This window comes from Lagopus leucura, unplaced genomic scaffold (assembly GCF_019238085.1).
Source record: "Lagopus leucura isolate 7727_CA_CO unplaced genomic scaffold, USGS_WTPT01 Super-Scaffold_100015, whole genome shotgun sequence".
In the NCBI taxonomy this organism is placed as follows: Eukaryota; Metazoa; Chordata; class Aves; order Galliformes; family Phasianidae; genus Lagopus; species Lagopus leucura.
In genome coordinates this window covers 11,151,803-11,168,241 of record NW_024962269.1, presented here as the reverse complement: position 1 = coordinate 11,168,241, position 16,439 = coordinate 11,151,803, and the positions used below count along the sequence as shown (strand labels likewise).

At 42.1% G+C, this 16,439-nt stretch overlaps 1 protein-coding gene across 9 annotated transcripts in view; it reads left to right on the top strand.

Annotated features, from left to right (window-relative positions):
* AGBL1 (AGBL carboxypeptidase 1) overlaps positions 1–16,439 on the top strand; it is a 489,727-nt gene that overhangs the window by 35,747 nt on the left and 437,541 nt on the right. For all 9 annotated transcript variants that reach the window (XR_006179785.1, XR_006179786.1, XR_006179787.1 and 6 more), the window contains one exon: positions 7,902–7,939. Coding sequence is in view for 5 of the 9 variants with exons in the window: in XM_042875615.1 (XP_042731549.1) it covers positions 7,902–7,939 (38 nt within the window). In the remaining 4 variants the exon portion in view is untranslated. The remainder of the gene's footprint in view (positions 1–7,901; positions 7,940–16,439) is intronic.

Sequence of the window (16,439 nt, the reverse complement as noted above, 5' to 3'; positions counted from 1 at the left end):
TTGCCATTGGAGACTTCCCAATGGCAAGCCATCTATGATTCAACTTAGTTTCATGATGACAGAATTCCAGGTTGTCTATTGAGATCTGACTCTGGAATTTCTGGGTAGGTAACACTTGAATTTGTCAAGATTTCTCTGTAGGATTTCTACCCTCAATAGAGTCAACAGCTGCTCCCAATTTCGAGTTGTACATGAGCTTTATTGGTAAACTTTCAAGTCCACATTCCAAATCATTTATGAAAACATTCAAGGGAAGTAGCCCTAGAATGAATCCCTAAGGAATCCCAGTGGTGTCAGGCTGCCTGCCTGATGTAACCTCATCTACCATAACCCTCTGACCTGTCAGCCAGTTGTTCACCCATTGCCTTGTTTTTGCCTAGATGAATGCTGGATGTTTTGTTCTGGAGGATACCGTGGAAACAGTATTGAAAGCTTTGCTGAAATCCTAAAAGATTACATTAGCTGGCTTTCCTTGGTCAACCCTTTGGTCTGTAGAGTGTGAACTGTCAGTTATAGTGAACCGATAAACGATGAATGAAGTGACAATAAAGGACTGAGCCAACAGACCACCAGGTTCTTTCCCACTGGTGAGTGAAATGGGGTTGGAAGGCAGCTCTCTGGGGATGAAGGGAGTTTTAACCTCGCTCACTGACATGATTTCAGTGTGCGTGTGTGAGATGTTCTGCAGGGCTGTGCTGTTATCCAATGTGGCCTCTGAGTATCTTCCTCCCCATCCTGAATTGATCAGGGGTGGCATCAAGCCCTTCTCTGTTCCCTCTGCATGCCTCCCTTAGGTGGGAGAGCTGGGTTCTTACACTGTCATCTTAATATTGTCTGGGTGATTGATCTTTTAAGAAACCTGTGTTGACTGAATGACCCCCTTAACCTTGATGTGAATGACAAGCTGTCACAGCCTGCCTCAGCTCTATTGGTGTCATCTGACCCCAGAGAGGGAGCTTGACAGGAATGGGAAGCCTTTTGAGCTTTAGCTTTTGCCTCTGCAAGCGATGCCGGCTCTGTACCACGCAGCATGAGATACCTGGGTATTTATTTGGCAAGGATTTAAATGCACTTCCTGTGCCTCGTTCTTCTTTATTACTAATTTTAAGCTAATTTAAGTTAGAAGCTAAAAGAATAGGATGGATTTTTAGGATACAGCTGTCTCTCATTCTGTACTTCTATACTAGAAAGAGTAGGATACTTGTAAGAATGCCTGGAGGGTAGCCCTGGGGTGACTCTTCTTCCTGGGAGGCAGAAATAGAAGAGGCTGAAATGCTGTACCTTTCCATTGATGTAACATATCAGGCTCCAGGGAAGACAGAGATGCTTGGAAGATGCTTTGGTGAAGGCTTTGAGCTGAGCCTGGGAACTGAAATACATTCATTACATTGGCCACTTAGGGTAGAACAGAGAACTTCACACAGGGCAGGAGCTTCTGCATTACAACCATAACTTCTCAATAAGCACAGTGTGTGATTTGGAGCACACAAGTGTGTAAGACAGGAAAAAATTCAATTCTGGGCTTCTTTTGGGCTTAAAGAGTAGGGAGTAATCTCTCCCTTCACTGTTGATCTTTTTTAATTGACTTAGTACATGCTCATTTACTGCTTTTGTTTTTTGTTGTTTTTTTTTTTTTACCACCTTACTCTGACATTTAATGCTCATAGAAGTCTTTGAAGGTGGGGAGAAAATACTTTTCAGCATGAATTTAATTTATTCTCAGTTTGTTCTCAAATTCTATTCAGCAAAGAAGAATTGCATCAGAGAGAATAGCATCCATGGAAGATGCATAATTTGTTTGAAGGCAGTATGTGCTTTTCCAGGAAAACAAATCAGATCACTGGAATTGAAGTAACCATTAGAAAAGGAGCGTGTGACTTCTTTTTTTTTTTTTTTTAGTTCCCTTTTCTTTGGCACCAAGTCAAAAGCACATCTGTGCAAAACAGCTGGATCTCTGAACACCACCTGTTGGTGATGGGTGGGACATTGCAAACTGTAAGCAGGCTATGCCTTTAGCATAAGTCTTAATACCTAGCTAGCAAGCTGGAGCTAAAGCAGGCATGATGATGGGTGTGTTTCTGTCAGTCGCAGACCAGCAGTGCCATGAAAATGCTGGCAGCATAGGCAGCTTTTCCCCATGAATTTTCAAAATTTGCAAAGCTGCTGGCTTTAAAACAAAGCAAATTACTGTGGAAGTACTTACATATTTAAGATCTATATTTCTGGGCCACAATGGAAATGGCTGTTTGAGGCATCTGTCTCTGGTGAGATCTACCTTCTGATGGGATTTATAATGCACCTGTTGCTGTGGTTCCTACATGTTATTTCCAAATGCCTCTCCGTTGTCAAATGTGAAGTTTTCTTTTTAGATTGGGTTAGTCTGTGACTGTATGCTCCAGTAACTAAACACAAGTCCCAAGAGCTGGGGGTGAAAAGCAGCCAGGCAGTATGTGCTCTTAGGTGCACTTAATTCCTTCAAGAGACAGGAGCAACTGGAGCTTATGGACTTTAAGCATGTAAGCTGTAGTACCTTGAGCCCTCAGTCAGGATTCCCATTGTGCTAGATGCTGTACAAATATATAACATGGTCCATGCCCCACACTGCGTGAGATATAAAATGAACATGACAGCAACAAGTGAGTGCAGTGAGAAATAGCCAGACAAAGAGCAAAATGAGAGAGTAGGCTGAGGCAATGCGGGCTGCCAGGCAGGGGAGAATCTTTTATGTCTCTAATGATAGTACTTTCCATCTTCATTATCCAGGTGTGATTGCCTTTAGGAATTGCATCAGGTCTGAAGAGGTATTTAATGAAGCACCAAATCATTAGCTTTCGTTCAATAATAAGAGGATGTTTCATGTTTAAGCATGTATAAAGATAAAATCTCTCAGGAGAAGGAAGATGCTGGTTATATTACTTGGGAGCTGATTTACAAAGCCCTGTTGGATCAGTTCTTTGTTCAGTCTTTAGCGTCTCATCTGTTCCCTGTCCATAGTAACAAGGAACAGATGGGCACCAAACTCCTCATGCCCTATGAGTTTTCAAATCCTTTCATGTAGTTCACCAGGCATCCCTTCTGTAACAACATTTTTCATTTCCAGGGGGTTTTCTTCAATGGTGTGCAGAACAGAAGTAAGCAATCAATTCAAGAAACAGAGTTGTCCATAGCAATGCTAAGAGCTGCAGCCTTATGAGCTGAGATCAGAGTGGGGAAGGGGACTTAAGAGAAGCTGCCTCCTGGTCTCCTCTGTCTGCAGTACTTCCAGCTGACACTGTCCCAATAGCCCAGATCTGATGGGGTGACCCCCTCATCAAATAATAATAATAGAAGAATAGAATAATAGAATAATAAAAGACTTTTCTTTGTCTATGCTGAACAGCCTGACTTTGGCTAATCCGATTCTTCTTTGGCGTGGGAAGCACATTTTTCTCTTTGTTGTTGCTCCTGGTTCCTAAGCACAAGATCTGGAAGCTGATTGTCTATCTGCCTGCAAGCTGCACTCCTGCCCTGATATTCAAGCTGCTGGTTTGGAAACACTTCAAAAGACTTCCATTCTTCAGAGCTGCTGTCTGCACTGCTGTTACAGGCAGTTTTTAATGTTTTCTGATTACAGTGTGGCATTTATTATTATGCCTTTTAAGACAGCACAACTTTATTTATACATCTTTTTATTGAAATATATGAATGAGTCTCCTTCGAGATACCTGCTCTGTCAATCCCAGTGAAGGATTTGAGTAACGTAATGCCACAGAACAGAAAATCAGAGGAAGGCATCTGGACAGCTTCGCCAGTTTGTTTTTAATGAAACGTTTTATCCCTTATTCCTTCTTGAGACAAATGCAGAGTTCTGAACTGGGCATGCTGTCAAATCCTCAGGTCTAGCATATGGCTCATAGAGACATCTTTCTTCTGCTCTTAAACTTTCCCTCCTGTTCCCGTCTTTTATTTTTCTCTCTTGCTCTTATGCGCTATTTATCTCCTTTCTGTCTTCCCAACCCAGATTCACTCATCTCATTATCTCTTCTGATGCCAGAAAAGATGCTGTTGGTTTACCATATGCTGTTAAGAGGTGCTGGTATCACAAACACAAGTTGCCTTGGATTGCTGTAAGCCCATTGACACATCCATCAACTTGCTGCTGTTCTCAGTGGAAGCCCATTCTGCCTTTTCTTTTCTGACTTGTTGTTTCCTGTAGGGTGTTTTGTATGTTTGAATTTGTTCTGTGCTAAAGGTAGATAATATTCTGGGGTTACTAGCTGACAACTGACTTGAAGTGTAAATTATAATGCTGGTGTTAACTCCAAGCTTAAAATATATATGCAAGGAGAGTTCATAGCTGCACTGTGTGATGCTCTTCTTTCCTGGGATACTGTATGTGTGAAGAGTTTGCACAGCTTCAAAAATACATGGAAGGGAAATAAATTTCACTTAAAACAACAACAACAAAAAAACCACCAAACTTCCATAGGCACCAGTGGTAGCTTATGAAATCTCTGGATGGCAAACAGCTGGAGTAAGAGAGGCTTTTTTTGGAAGTTCTAGCACTGCATCTTTACTCTGGTTTTGTACTTCTAGAGCAGTGTTGGATGTAAGATCCAGACTGCCTGGGCTTCCTGCTTACACTGGTGTTGCTAGTTTTTTCTAGCCTGGCTAGTTAACTTTGTGTTTGGAGAAACTGTTTATCGTTCAGTTCCATTTTGTATGATTAAAATTAAGGTATATAGAACTACTGTGATTTCTGGGTCAGGTTTTTCAGAGCACCTCATTGGCACCTGAGCTCTCCTGCCACTGCCTGTTATAAACAAATTCGGGCTCCCTTTTCAAATTCATTACATTGTTCATTCTCTTTCTGCCAAGAGGATGTTTCAGAGCCTCATTTTCCAGTGCTTAAGAGCTTTCTTTTAATTTCCAGTTGAAACTTATTCATGGCCATTTTATATCTATTTGTCCTTGTGCCAGCTTTGTTCTTCAGTTTGAGTAGCTCTCTGTCTTATGCAGTGTTTACTTCTCCCCACACCAGTGGGAGAGATTGGAGAACAATCAAGTCACCTTTCAGCCATTATTTTGCTAAAGTAACTAAGCTTCAATCTTTAAGGCTCTTGAATTTTCTCTGCTACTCTGTTTTCTTAGCCCTTTTCTGCGTCTTCCTTTCAAGCGCTGCACACAGCTGTTTGAGTGAAACCTGAAGTTAAAACCTTCATGCTTTCCTTTTGCCATTGGCAGTGACAGTCTGAGACCCGATCTGTCCTTTTCACCCTGTTGGGTCACACTTGTCCTAATCTTCTAATGGGCTCATCTATCCAGGGTGCTTCCCGATTAGGAGCCCCAGCTCATAATTAACACTTATTAAGCCCTAAATGCATAACCTTGCACTTTGACCATTACACTTCATCCCACCTCTATTGCTTCAGAACTCAAAAACATCCTGTTATTCCTGAAAGATAATCCAAACTCCCGACTGTTGGTAATAGCTCCTGACTTCACACCATCAGCAGATTTGGTTGGTTTACTCTGACTTTTTGTGTTGAGGTTATTAATGAAAGTATAAAATAAGATCAGCCTCAAAATGCATCCTTGAGAACTTCCACGTGTGACCTCCCTCCAGTCCAATAATTTCTCTTGCTGTACATCTCCTGCTAGTGCCTCTTCAACCAGTTCCTCTCCCACCTTTGCAGTTCTTGTACTAATACTCATCTTCTCCCAGTTCACTCATTTCCAGTGTGGCACCATATCGAAAGCTTTATTGAACAACAGAGAAATGAGATCTGCTGTGTTTCACTTGTCTAGAAAAATCAGTTATCCAAGAAATACATCGAGTTAGGCCGGCTTGCTCTACTTTTTAAGTCTGTTTTGTCCCTTAAACATGTTTGATCCATTTGGCAGTTTACACTTGTGTATTTAATTACTCTTTCTTTCAGTATGTACTCTAAAACAATGCGTACTATTGAGGTTAGCCTACTGGGTCTGAACCTGCTTATGAGTACCTGTAGAGCACGTTCTGTAGGTCACACAGAACACTGTCTATTACCTGTGTCAAATCATCTCTGAATTGCAGTGAGTTAGGAGACGAAATGCCCTAGTTTGGTTCCACTTTATTTTACTGTAGCACTACGTGTGGCATGGACTGAGATAAGGCAGTGTCTAGGCTGCTAGTATGGCAAATGAGAAATCTAGCTAGCTACAGCTACAGGACTGTCGTGTTGCTCAAAAAAGTAGGTGGAAATTGAGAAAATTCATACAGTAAATGAGGTGCCTCTTCTGTATGGATCTAGAAATACCTGTGTTCTTCCTCCACTCCTTTGCTGTTCAGGTGTGTGATTGATGCATCACCTAAAGCCCACAGGGACTACTGTGAAATTAGGTACGTAATGTTTTCTTTTAAAACACGCATGTGAGCTTTGGGAGGAGCTCTGGGCAAAATTGTAATTTGTTTAAAGCTATTTACTTTGTCCCAAGCTGGGTACTTAAGAAAAGGCTAAGTGATCACTGGATGTAGCACATCTCTATCCTGAGTGTGCAGAATGGCTGGTAGGTGACAGTATTCCTCCCACCAGCTGAATGGCTGCTGTTTGGGTGGAAGTAAAATAATGAGAGCATGACTGTACTTCCCCTGGTGGGTGGGATTTTAGTTGTTTATTTCTTGTTTTTTTTTTTTTTTGTTGTTGTTGTTGCTTTTTTTTCCCCCTAAATCTTGAGTATTTTTTATGCAGATGTGTGCAGTTGGTGATTGCTTGGGTTTTTTTTTTAATGCTGGTGTTGAACTTTGTCAGGTTAATTATGGAAGCATGACCTTAGACAAAGACACCAACCCAACATCAGCAAGAACCAGATCTTGAATCTTTCTCAGTCTCAGCCACTGCTACAACATGCAACAGACAGCAGCTTGATGACAAAAAAGAAAACAGTAATTTTTTGCTGCAGATGATAATTGGCTCAGTATGGAAGTTAATGTGATTTTATTTGGGGATTGGTTTCTAAAGAGATTACATTTTAAGGAATCCACGGGCATGAAGGGTTTTGCAGCTGTATTTATTCAATAAGCTATAGGCGCTTGAAACTTCGCAGCAGTAAGCCAGGTTGGTACATGGCTCTTCTTGCTCCAGCAGAACATGGCTGGAAAGGGAAACCTTCTGAGTGGCTGGTAGGATGGAGCTAATACCATGTGGGAAATGAGTATATCTCAGTGCAGATCTCTCTGGCTCCCGTTTAGATTGATGCTATGCTGAGTCAGGCAAGTTGAGTTGCTTACTTGTGCATTGAATTGATGTAAAGGTTGACAAAAAAATCTCTGCTTATCTCTCTTTTGCTAGTACTCTTTAAGACCTAGGGGCAAATCACATTACATTAACGTGTTTCTTACAAGCCCTGATCTGAGTGGGGAACCTTTACCTGCTGCTGCAGTACGAGACGTAACTATAAGGAAATGAACCTTATTTTCAGTTTAAGCAGGTGGAAAGGGGAATGGAGGGGAAGTTTATTTTGGGAAAATGGAGGAGGGAGTGGAATCTATTGGAAAATGCTGACATCCCAATCCGATGCAGAATCTATCTGCTGATGTAGATGGAAGCATTGATGTCTGGAATGGGTGTATGCTGAGTGTGATACAAAGAAATGGTTCTAGGGCAGTAGTTTAAAGACTTGCTTCATTACTTTGGGTATATGGCTGTTTCTTTACATTTAATGGTCACTACAAATCAGTGTAACGGTAAAGCTAGAGGGCTAATGGTCGTTTAGAATAACTGAGTCAGCTGCAGAAACTGGATTCTCTGCTGGTGTAAGACATTGCAGCTCAAGCTGTCAGTTTAGACCAACTGCAAAGCCTGACCCAGAAGATCATGAAGAAGAAGGTTAAAAAAATTATCAAAGAAACTGACATTTTTCCATCTTTCTTCTTTCCCCAGGGCAGCCATTGAGGCTCTGGCAGCATTGCTGAAATCAAGTAAGTTTTTCTTCATAGTATGACTTTTCTTTCTGTGCTGTGCTGCTGAACGGAATGATCCTGTTGAGCCTCATTCTCTTTTAGTATCCACTTCCCCCTAAATCCCAAAAAGCACTGCTTAATAAAAAGAGGTAGTTGTTTATATGTCTTGCAGTGCTTTTCAGCACCTTGTGGCTCTGTAGGCATGCATATCTATGGGAGATGCTTTAGATCCCAGGATCAAGTTGCTGAGGGAACCAAGTGAGATGCTTACTTTGAATAATCAGAGAACAGTGGTTGTCCTGGTGCTTGGTACAGGGAAAAAAACTGGGGAAAGCTGTCCAGGCAGTGAATAATGCTCATTGCTCTGCTCTGTCGTTACCGGGAAGTGGCTTGAAGACTTCTTTGTCCTGTGATGCTCCTGTATTGTGAGCTGACCTGGAAACACTATTGTTATTGGAAAAGGCTTGGAAGACTTCTGCACTGCAAAAAGCATGACCTTATTCTCCCTTGCGATTTCATGCAGACCTAAAAGACAGGGCTGCAGCCTATGCATTGCTGGGGCATACTTAAGGCAGGTTGTGCTTGGCATCTGCACCAGCTGGCTGTGGGTGCTGGAGATGTTAACAGGGATTCTCAGTCACGCGCTGTTGTGTGACTGTTCCTGAAATGGACGTGTTACCCTTTCCTGCCTTTTTCCTATCCAAAAACACTTACCTTTTATTACTAGAACTTAATAAAGCTTTGATTAAGAAAGAGCACTCTACTATTGCAGACTATCTACTCTCCAATAAATCACAATGGTGTACTGTCCTTCTCTCTCTCCATCCTTTTCTTCCCCTCCCTTTTTCCTTTTTACAGTATTAGGAATAATGCATTTGTGAAAATCTGTAGTCCTGAAAGCAGTGCTTAAATGAGCAGATTGCAATGGGATTGTCTCTGAGTTGCAGTGATGAATTCTGAAACGATGCTCCAGTATTAACCTTGCTGCATAGATTTAAAGGTCACGTTATTGCAACAAGGAAAGACCTTCTGCTTTGGGCACTAAATCTTAATAAGGGGGGTTGTGGGGCTATGCCACAGCTGCTTGCAATATAAAAAGCAAAATTAGCATTTAGAATAGAAAGGAGTGCAGACAGAAACCTAGAAAAGTGGAACAAGAGCTGAAAGCTCATCAGGCAGCTTGAGCTTTTCTCCTGCACTCCTGTTTTATGGCAGGCACCAGGAACGGGAAGTGAAATTCTGCTGGCCCAGGATGTTAAAAGTATTAGTTTCCTATTTCAAGGCTCGTTCTGGGTCTAGAGATGAGGATGATATGGAGAAGTGAAAAACTAATCACCAAAGGAAATCATAAAGAGTTCTAAACCCATGTTGTAGAAGTCAGTGCTGTGTGGGGGGAATCATTTTGTGAGCCGAGGATTTTCTAGGGAATCTGGAAGGACTGGATTCAGCTCCAAATTCCCCTGGTGCTTTTTTTTTTTTTTTTTTTTTTTTTTTCTTCTTTTCTGTTTTCCTGGAGTGAAGTAAGTTTTAAGGATACTTACTCTTAGAATAAATTTCTCTGTGGCTCTTCTCAGCCAATCTGGGTTCTGGAGACATCTGGGCTCTTTCTCTTATGCTTCTTGTATTTTAAGGACAGAGAGCAAAGCAGTCCCTACGTTGTCATTTGGGAGGATCACTGTGATGCACAGTAGAGCACCACAGCCTGCAGGGCAGCTTGTATTCTGTTTTCTGATGCTTTCTGCAGGCTGTTGCTCAGTGGTCAGAATGTCTTTTGGTTTTTGTCTTGTCCTGAAGCTCGAGAAACTAGAAGCTCCAGGTTTCTGGTGTAGCTGCACACAGCTTAGCAGGCTGTGCCTTTTGGGAGGTGTGGGTTAGGGGATGTGAGAAGCATCTCTGGTTTTTCCATAGTCAACATGGCAGGAGAAGAACTGAATTGTTTTTCGTGATTGTCAGCACAGCTTTGCTTATCTCAGTTAACTTATCTATGCGTATGACCTTAGAGTTCTTAGAAAGCTGAAAATCAAATCTGATGAATGTTAGAACAAGTGCACACCTATTCTTGCTGATCTCCCTGCAGGGCTGTTGGATTGTTAAAAGCTTCAGCTCGAAGCAGGCACGAGGGTTATGGTTATGCATGGAAGATATTGAGGTGAAACTGTCCCTCTTGCTTCTGGCAGCAAACAGCCATGGGAGAAAACCCCGCACTTTTAAAGGGTGCAGGCAGATGGCAGTGTGTCTCCCTGATGGCTTCTGAAATATCCTTCTTCATCTCCTCAGGCTTCCTTAAGCTCTGCTTAAGACTTAGTCCTTCTGCAGAGCCAATGCCTGGCTGGAAACTCTCTGGCCTCTGTCTCTTTCCTAACAGAAGAAGATGCAAAATGCCCACTGTAACAGGTGCATAATGCTATGTGTAAGAAAATGGTTCAGAATAAGAATCATCAGTGGAGAGAGGATGAGGAAAAGGCACTGCAAATTTACCCTTTGTCCGCAACAAAGAAGAAATACTCGCATACCCAGCACAAGACCAGAGGGATCTTGATTATCCTGTCCCCCTATGCATGAATGGATAACAGTGACAGTCACGGAGGTGCTGAATAATGTTTAGGTCACTTCCAACAAAGTGCCGTATCTTTCTATCAGTAGAAGCTCAGATTACAGATAGGGAAAAGATGTTTCACACCTGGCTATCCGCTCTCACTCCTGCCTTATCTTTTTCTAAGCAATCCAGAGTACTGTCCCGTGTGTTGCCCTCCTGGTTGTTGTGTGTCACTGGCCATGCCCATGTACAGTCAGTGGGTAGCTTGTAGTGAGGCCTTCCTCTGCTGTCTCTTCACCATGCCGTTTTTTCAGTGGCTGAGCTCATTATCACATTACAGTAGGCTGGATATGCTGTTTATTAAATAGATGTAATGGTGCTGTGTAACATAGCATCAGGAGTCTTTTCTCTTGGATACGAGTCAAGTCTTCACTGGTGCTACCTCTGTCCATCCTTCCCTCAGTTTCTAGATATTTATTACAGCATGTGAAGATACAGGTAATCATAGAGAAATAGGGGTAGAGCAAAGTACACCGTACTTCCCAGAGTCTCTTCTCCGTCCCAAGGCACATCTGCTATTTTTCCTGCCTCCTTTGGCTTTGTCCTGCTTCTCTGCACATCTAAAAGCTATTGCTTTGGGTGAACTCACCCATCCAAAAGAAAAAAGACAAACTGTAGTTTTAGGAAGAAAAAGGGATGCCTGATGCAGAAGCGTGGACAGGCATGAAGTTGGTGTGATCCCTGCTGGACGTGGCACCTCGAGCCACACGATGGCGATGTGATTATAGGGAACCCTATCCCACCAGAGCTTAATCCAATATTTATTTTTTGGTGAGTAATTTGTTTATCAGCAGGTTATTTTAATCTCATTTTGCTTGTATTTGTTATTCCTGACTATCTGTACTTCCCAGAATTAGCAGTTTGCATGCCTTGAAGGAAATTAGCTAGAGCTGATCTCGGAGGCATTTGCTCAGCAGATATTGAAGGAAGGGGTTAGGGAAATGGGCAGAGCCCTTGTTGCAACGCTTGCCTAGTAAAATTGTAATGAGCAATTTAAAGAGACAGGTTGTGCTGACCTCCTGATCATGCCTCTTTTATCAAGACAATTCCATGTGCGAACAGCAGTTATTGCAGATGGCCTTTCCCCTCTTTTTCTGTATCTTTACCTTCCTCCTTTTGTTGTCTCGATCCTCTTTTCTTCCCTTATTCCCCCCCAGGCTTTCATCTCTCACTTTCTGCTCCTTCTGCCTCATCTTCTGTCAACTAACCTTTATTTAACCTTTCACCCACTTTTTTTTTTTTTTTTTTCATCAAAGCATAAGGATTATGTCTTGTGGCTGGCAGGATAAAATAATCAGTGTCATACTTTTCCTTTTATGCTGGCATCAAGTAGGGGCGAGTAACTGTGAGGAACAGAAAGCAGTGTTCTAGCACACATTACAGTTTGAATGGCCTGCACCCTCTATGCCTGAATTCATAATGCTTTGCAACAGATCTACTGAATTATAGGTCTTTGGTCTTGTGTCAAAGTAGACCTATGGTTAAACACAGCACAATGTCAGTGATTTGTCAGGTATTTTGCAAGATGCTTGTTCCTCACAATCATTTTAAGACCTCATTTCCAACCTCTGGATTGAGACTCCATTATCAGTCTGGCCTCAAACCTATCATCAGTATTTGTGGGATAACGTGAAATAATGTGATCAGAGTTGAATTTTGCAAATAGCTTCATAATCATCTAAAACAAGTTCTGTGTCTGTGCTTTCTTCCTGAGTTTCAGAATGCAGATAGTATTGATCCTGATTTAAAGCTTCGCTTTGAGAAGAGCTTTATAAGAGGGGAAAAATGATTCAATCTCCTTTTTATACCCTTTCGAAGACTGATGTTCATCTATAGAGATGTCCCAGGCAAAATCACTAAGTTCTTTACAGAAGAAGGTTCATTCATCTCCTGGGGCATGGCAGCTTCTTGCTGTTTTGCTCCTGAGGGTGGATGTGAAGGAGTTAAGTGTCAAGAAGTTGCACTGTTCTCTGCTGATATCCTTAACAGTGATTGCTTACTGTCTGTGTCCTGGCAGTGTCTTTGTGCCTCCAGTGATGATTGGGCTTCAGAAAATTCAGTGGCCAATTTTTGAAAAGTCTTCCAAATTCTAGCATCCTTGTCTGAACTTTCAAACCACTTTGAGGGGGAAAAAAAAAAAAAATCTACCTGGAAATTTCAAGCAGAAAGTATTTATTTATTTTTTTAACTTTATTTTTGGTTTTCTATTGGGCTACAACCCGAAGATGCTTTGAAACTGGAAAATAAAGGAGGAAAAGGGATCTTTTTGAAGATCACTTTCCTTCTGAGGTTAGTTCAAAAATCTCAGAAGGATTTGGCTTGCTTTCTTTTATATATATGAACAATGCAACAGAAGCCAATTAGTGAAGAATTGCCACCTCATTATATAGTTTATATGATTACTACTTTACAGTCCAAAACCTGGAACTTTCAGAGTAGAAAAAATGAGCTGTTCTTGTGCTGACGTTAAGCTCACAACATACAGTGTCTCTGCACCTAGACCAGGAACTTATATGTGCTAGCAGGTCCTGCCTCTACTTTGTGCAAGTGTTAGACCTCTGTCCTAAATGCTCAAATTAATGCTTTGGTTCTCAAGGATGCCTGTGAAGTTTATGGCACAGAATTAGCCTTCTACCTTCCCAAATAGTTGAGTCTAATAGTGACTTCTTGCTGGAACTCTATAGCCTACCATGTATGGGTTTATCCCGGAGCTGGATGGGGGACAAGATTTCTCTGAGGACAACTCATTCTGTTTCTGCAGGGCACCCTCATGTTTATCTCCAGCAAAAAATGGTCTCACAATGGCAGAATAGAATAGATGTTTTCACTTCACTTGTATCTTTTATTGCTAAGAGACAGTGACTGGAGAAGAGCAGAGAAGCTGAAGATTTTGTTCTTCCTTTTGTCCCTTAGGGGCCATAGGGTTAATCTAGCAGAGCGTTCTTATCTCCAAACTGTAGCAATATATGCTTGTGGCATAATGAATCAGCTGAGTGGCATCAACAAAGAGATTTAAGTAGATAGATGGAAAGATAAGTCTCTTTGTTCTGCCTGGTAAGCAATGCATTGCTCATCATATTTCAGGTTGACCGTAATTCAGTTTTGTGATTAAAAATGCTGCATGTTTTCCAGTGCTCCCTGTGTTCTTGGCAAATGCTTCAAAAGGACTGGCATACAAGAGAGAGCCTCATAAATGCTCCCCCTGGTGCCAAAGCCCCACTAGCAGTACTAAGTCTTATCTGCTAGACTCAAAACCTGGCTTTCATCTGTCTTTGACCCCCACTGCAAAGTCAGAATTCTTTCACAATTGTGGATTTCCTCGTTGTGTGAGTCCCTTGCTAATTCAGATGCATCTCTCCTTTGATAATGACACACATTGGCTGTGCATCTGTGTCACATTCTCCTAACTAACTGAATGGATTATTCGGCCGGATATTTTGTCATTATAGCAGAGAATATTTTCATTGGTCAACAGCACTGCCCTGGAAGCCAGAAGTGGGTGTTAAGTTCTAAATGAGGGTGGAAATAAAAAAGACGTTGGGTATTACCACATGCATGTCTAGACACTCCTGGAAGCTACCTAGGAGGAGAATTTCTGTTTCCACTGAAAACATTGGCTGCACTCAAAAATAGGAAAGGGACTAACAAAATAATAACAAAAAGGGTCGAAAGGCGTAGAATGTTTTGCTGCTTAACCAACACAGATCATGCATACTTGCTCCAGGAGGGGTGGGTTCTTGCTGCCTACAAATCTGTGCAGTTCTGCTTATACCTGTATGATTCATTTCCACCATCTGTATTTGTGCCAACGTATAGGCAGATACACATGCAGGTGCAGCCCTAGATGGAGACACCAGCAGACACAGACAGGTGGGGAGGCCTTCTTTTTCTGTTCTGCCTTCTGGAGATATTGGCATGCTTCCTCCTTCGTTTATTTGATACTTTTTTTTTTTTTTTTTGACTGTACAACTGAAAAAAATCTGGAAGAGAAAAACCAAAACACTGGAGAAAAAAAAAAACAACACACAAGAGCAGAAGTGAATCAGTGGAATGGGAGAAGGAAAATGAAAGCTTTCTTTCCCTTTCAGTTAATGCTCGTTGCTTTTGATGAAAGTGCTGGCAAAGTATAATCCTGCCTCTCCTATCTGCTTGCAGAACTGACTATCTCAGCTTCTCTTCCCAAAGTGACCGTTCTGATCTTAAAGGAGATAAGTGCAGGAGAGCACATGAGGGAAACAAGTAACAAAACTGTCTTTCTCAGCTTTCTCAGTGCTTTTCATCAGTAATAAGACTGAGGCATGGGGACAGCTGTCTTCTGGTCCCATGGATTTGGGATCCAAATGTGGAAGTCTGTCTTGAAGGACATGACTCTCCTTAGGGAGTAGTGATGCATTGCAACAGGCTTCCCAGTCAAGTGGTGGAATCACCATCACTGGAGGCTTTTAAGGAGAGGGTAGATGTAGTACTTAGGGACATGGTTTAGTGAGCTGTGTTGGTGGAAGGTGGCAGTTGGACTAGATGATCCTTTCCAACCTTAATGTTTCTATGAAAACCTCATGTGCACATCTGATAAGAATTCTATTTAATTTAGTTTCCCAAGCAGCTCTTGTGAGGTATTTCCCTCACTCTGCTGACAATGACACAGAAAGCTTGGACTTCAAGGAGTGAGTGCTAGGGGCTGTAAATCCTTACTTCTAGTCCAACTTCATCTGCCTCTGAAGAGTTAAGGGAGGCTCTGAGCCTGATCCAAATTGTCCCTACTTTACACTGCCTGACTCTTCTTGTCATGTTTTATACACTTATTGACTTTTACAGAGCTCTCTGAGTAATTCTTCAAGGAAGATTGACTGATTTAAGGGGTAAGTCATCCTGCAGGTTAGTAAACATGACAGCTGGTTGAGGATTAGCAGGAAATCATGAATAAAGTAATTGATAAAGGATTCTCAAGCAATTAAAGTTTTCTAGCCGGGAGTCAAAAAAAGAAAGGGGAAAAAAAAAAAAGGAGAGAAAAACAGAGTGAAGGTCAAAGGAGAAGGTTAAGCTAAAAGTCTGACAACCATGAAGCCCCAGAACACAAGCTGTATTGGTACAGATAGTATGAGAAGGTTAAAAAGGGGAAAAAGGGCTGCACAGAGATGCAGGGCACAGTCTGGGCACAGCTGTGCGTAAGGTATAAGAATGAAATGCCAGCGTGACGTGCAGAGGCATCAGCAGAGTTGTGTGAAGATGCAAATCAGGATTGAAGTGAGGGATTTTTTTTTGCTGGGACATTTTTTTTTGCTGGGACACTGTCACCTGCCCTGTGATGGCAATGGTAGAGCAAGCTGCAGGGCAAGGTCAGGTAGCTGCAGATCTGCCTTCCAGTCCTTTCTCTGGGAAAGAGTTTGCTGATATACTGTAGAGAGCAACTAAGATGACTGCAGGTAACTTCCCCTTCCCAAAATCTTCATCTGTTACATCACTGGGATTCAGGTTAGCTGTATGCTAGCTGCTCTATGGCTTCCTTGCTCCCAATTTTCTTCATCCAGCGTCTTTCTCCCTTTTTATTCTCTCTTCTCCTGCCCTGTGAATCCTTGCTGATTAATGTTCCAGGTGTGAGAGGTTCTGGCACTCTATTTAATGGACTGGAAATGAATTGGAGCCTACTAGCTCTGGAGAATCCATACCAAGAGCCATCTGTTGTGAGCTGCAAACTCTGATCGGTATTCAAGGAGTTGAGCTCCAGTCTCACATATGCTACCTGGTCCCTTGGTTGGTTGGCGAGCTCCTCGCAGCTTCTAATGTGTTATCACTGTCAGAAATGTCAGGACCGGTTGGGAAAGTGTGTTTAGGCAGGGTTAGTTTGAAGGGAGGGAGCCTGGAATCTGGTATGGTTTCATGTTCGTCCTGTGGGGCAGGGCACAGAGCACAGTTGGCGAAGGG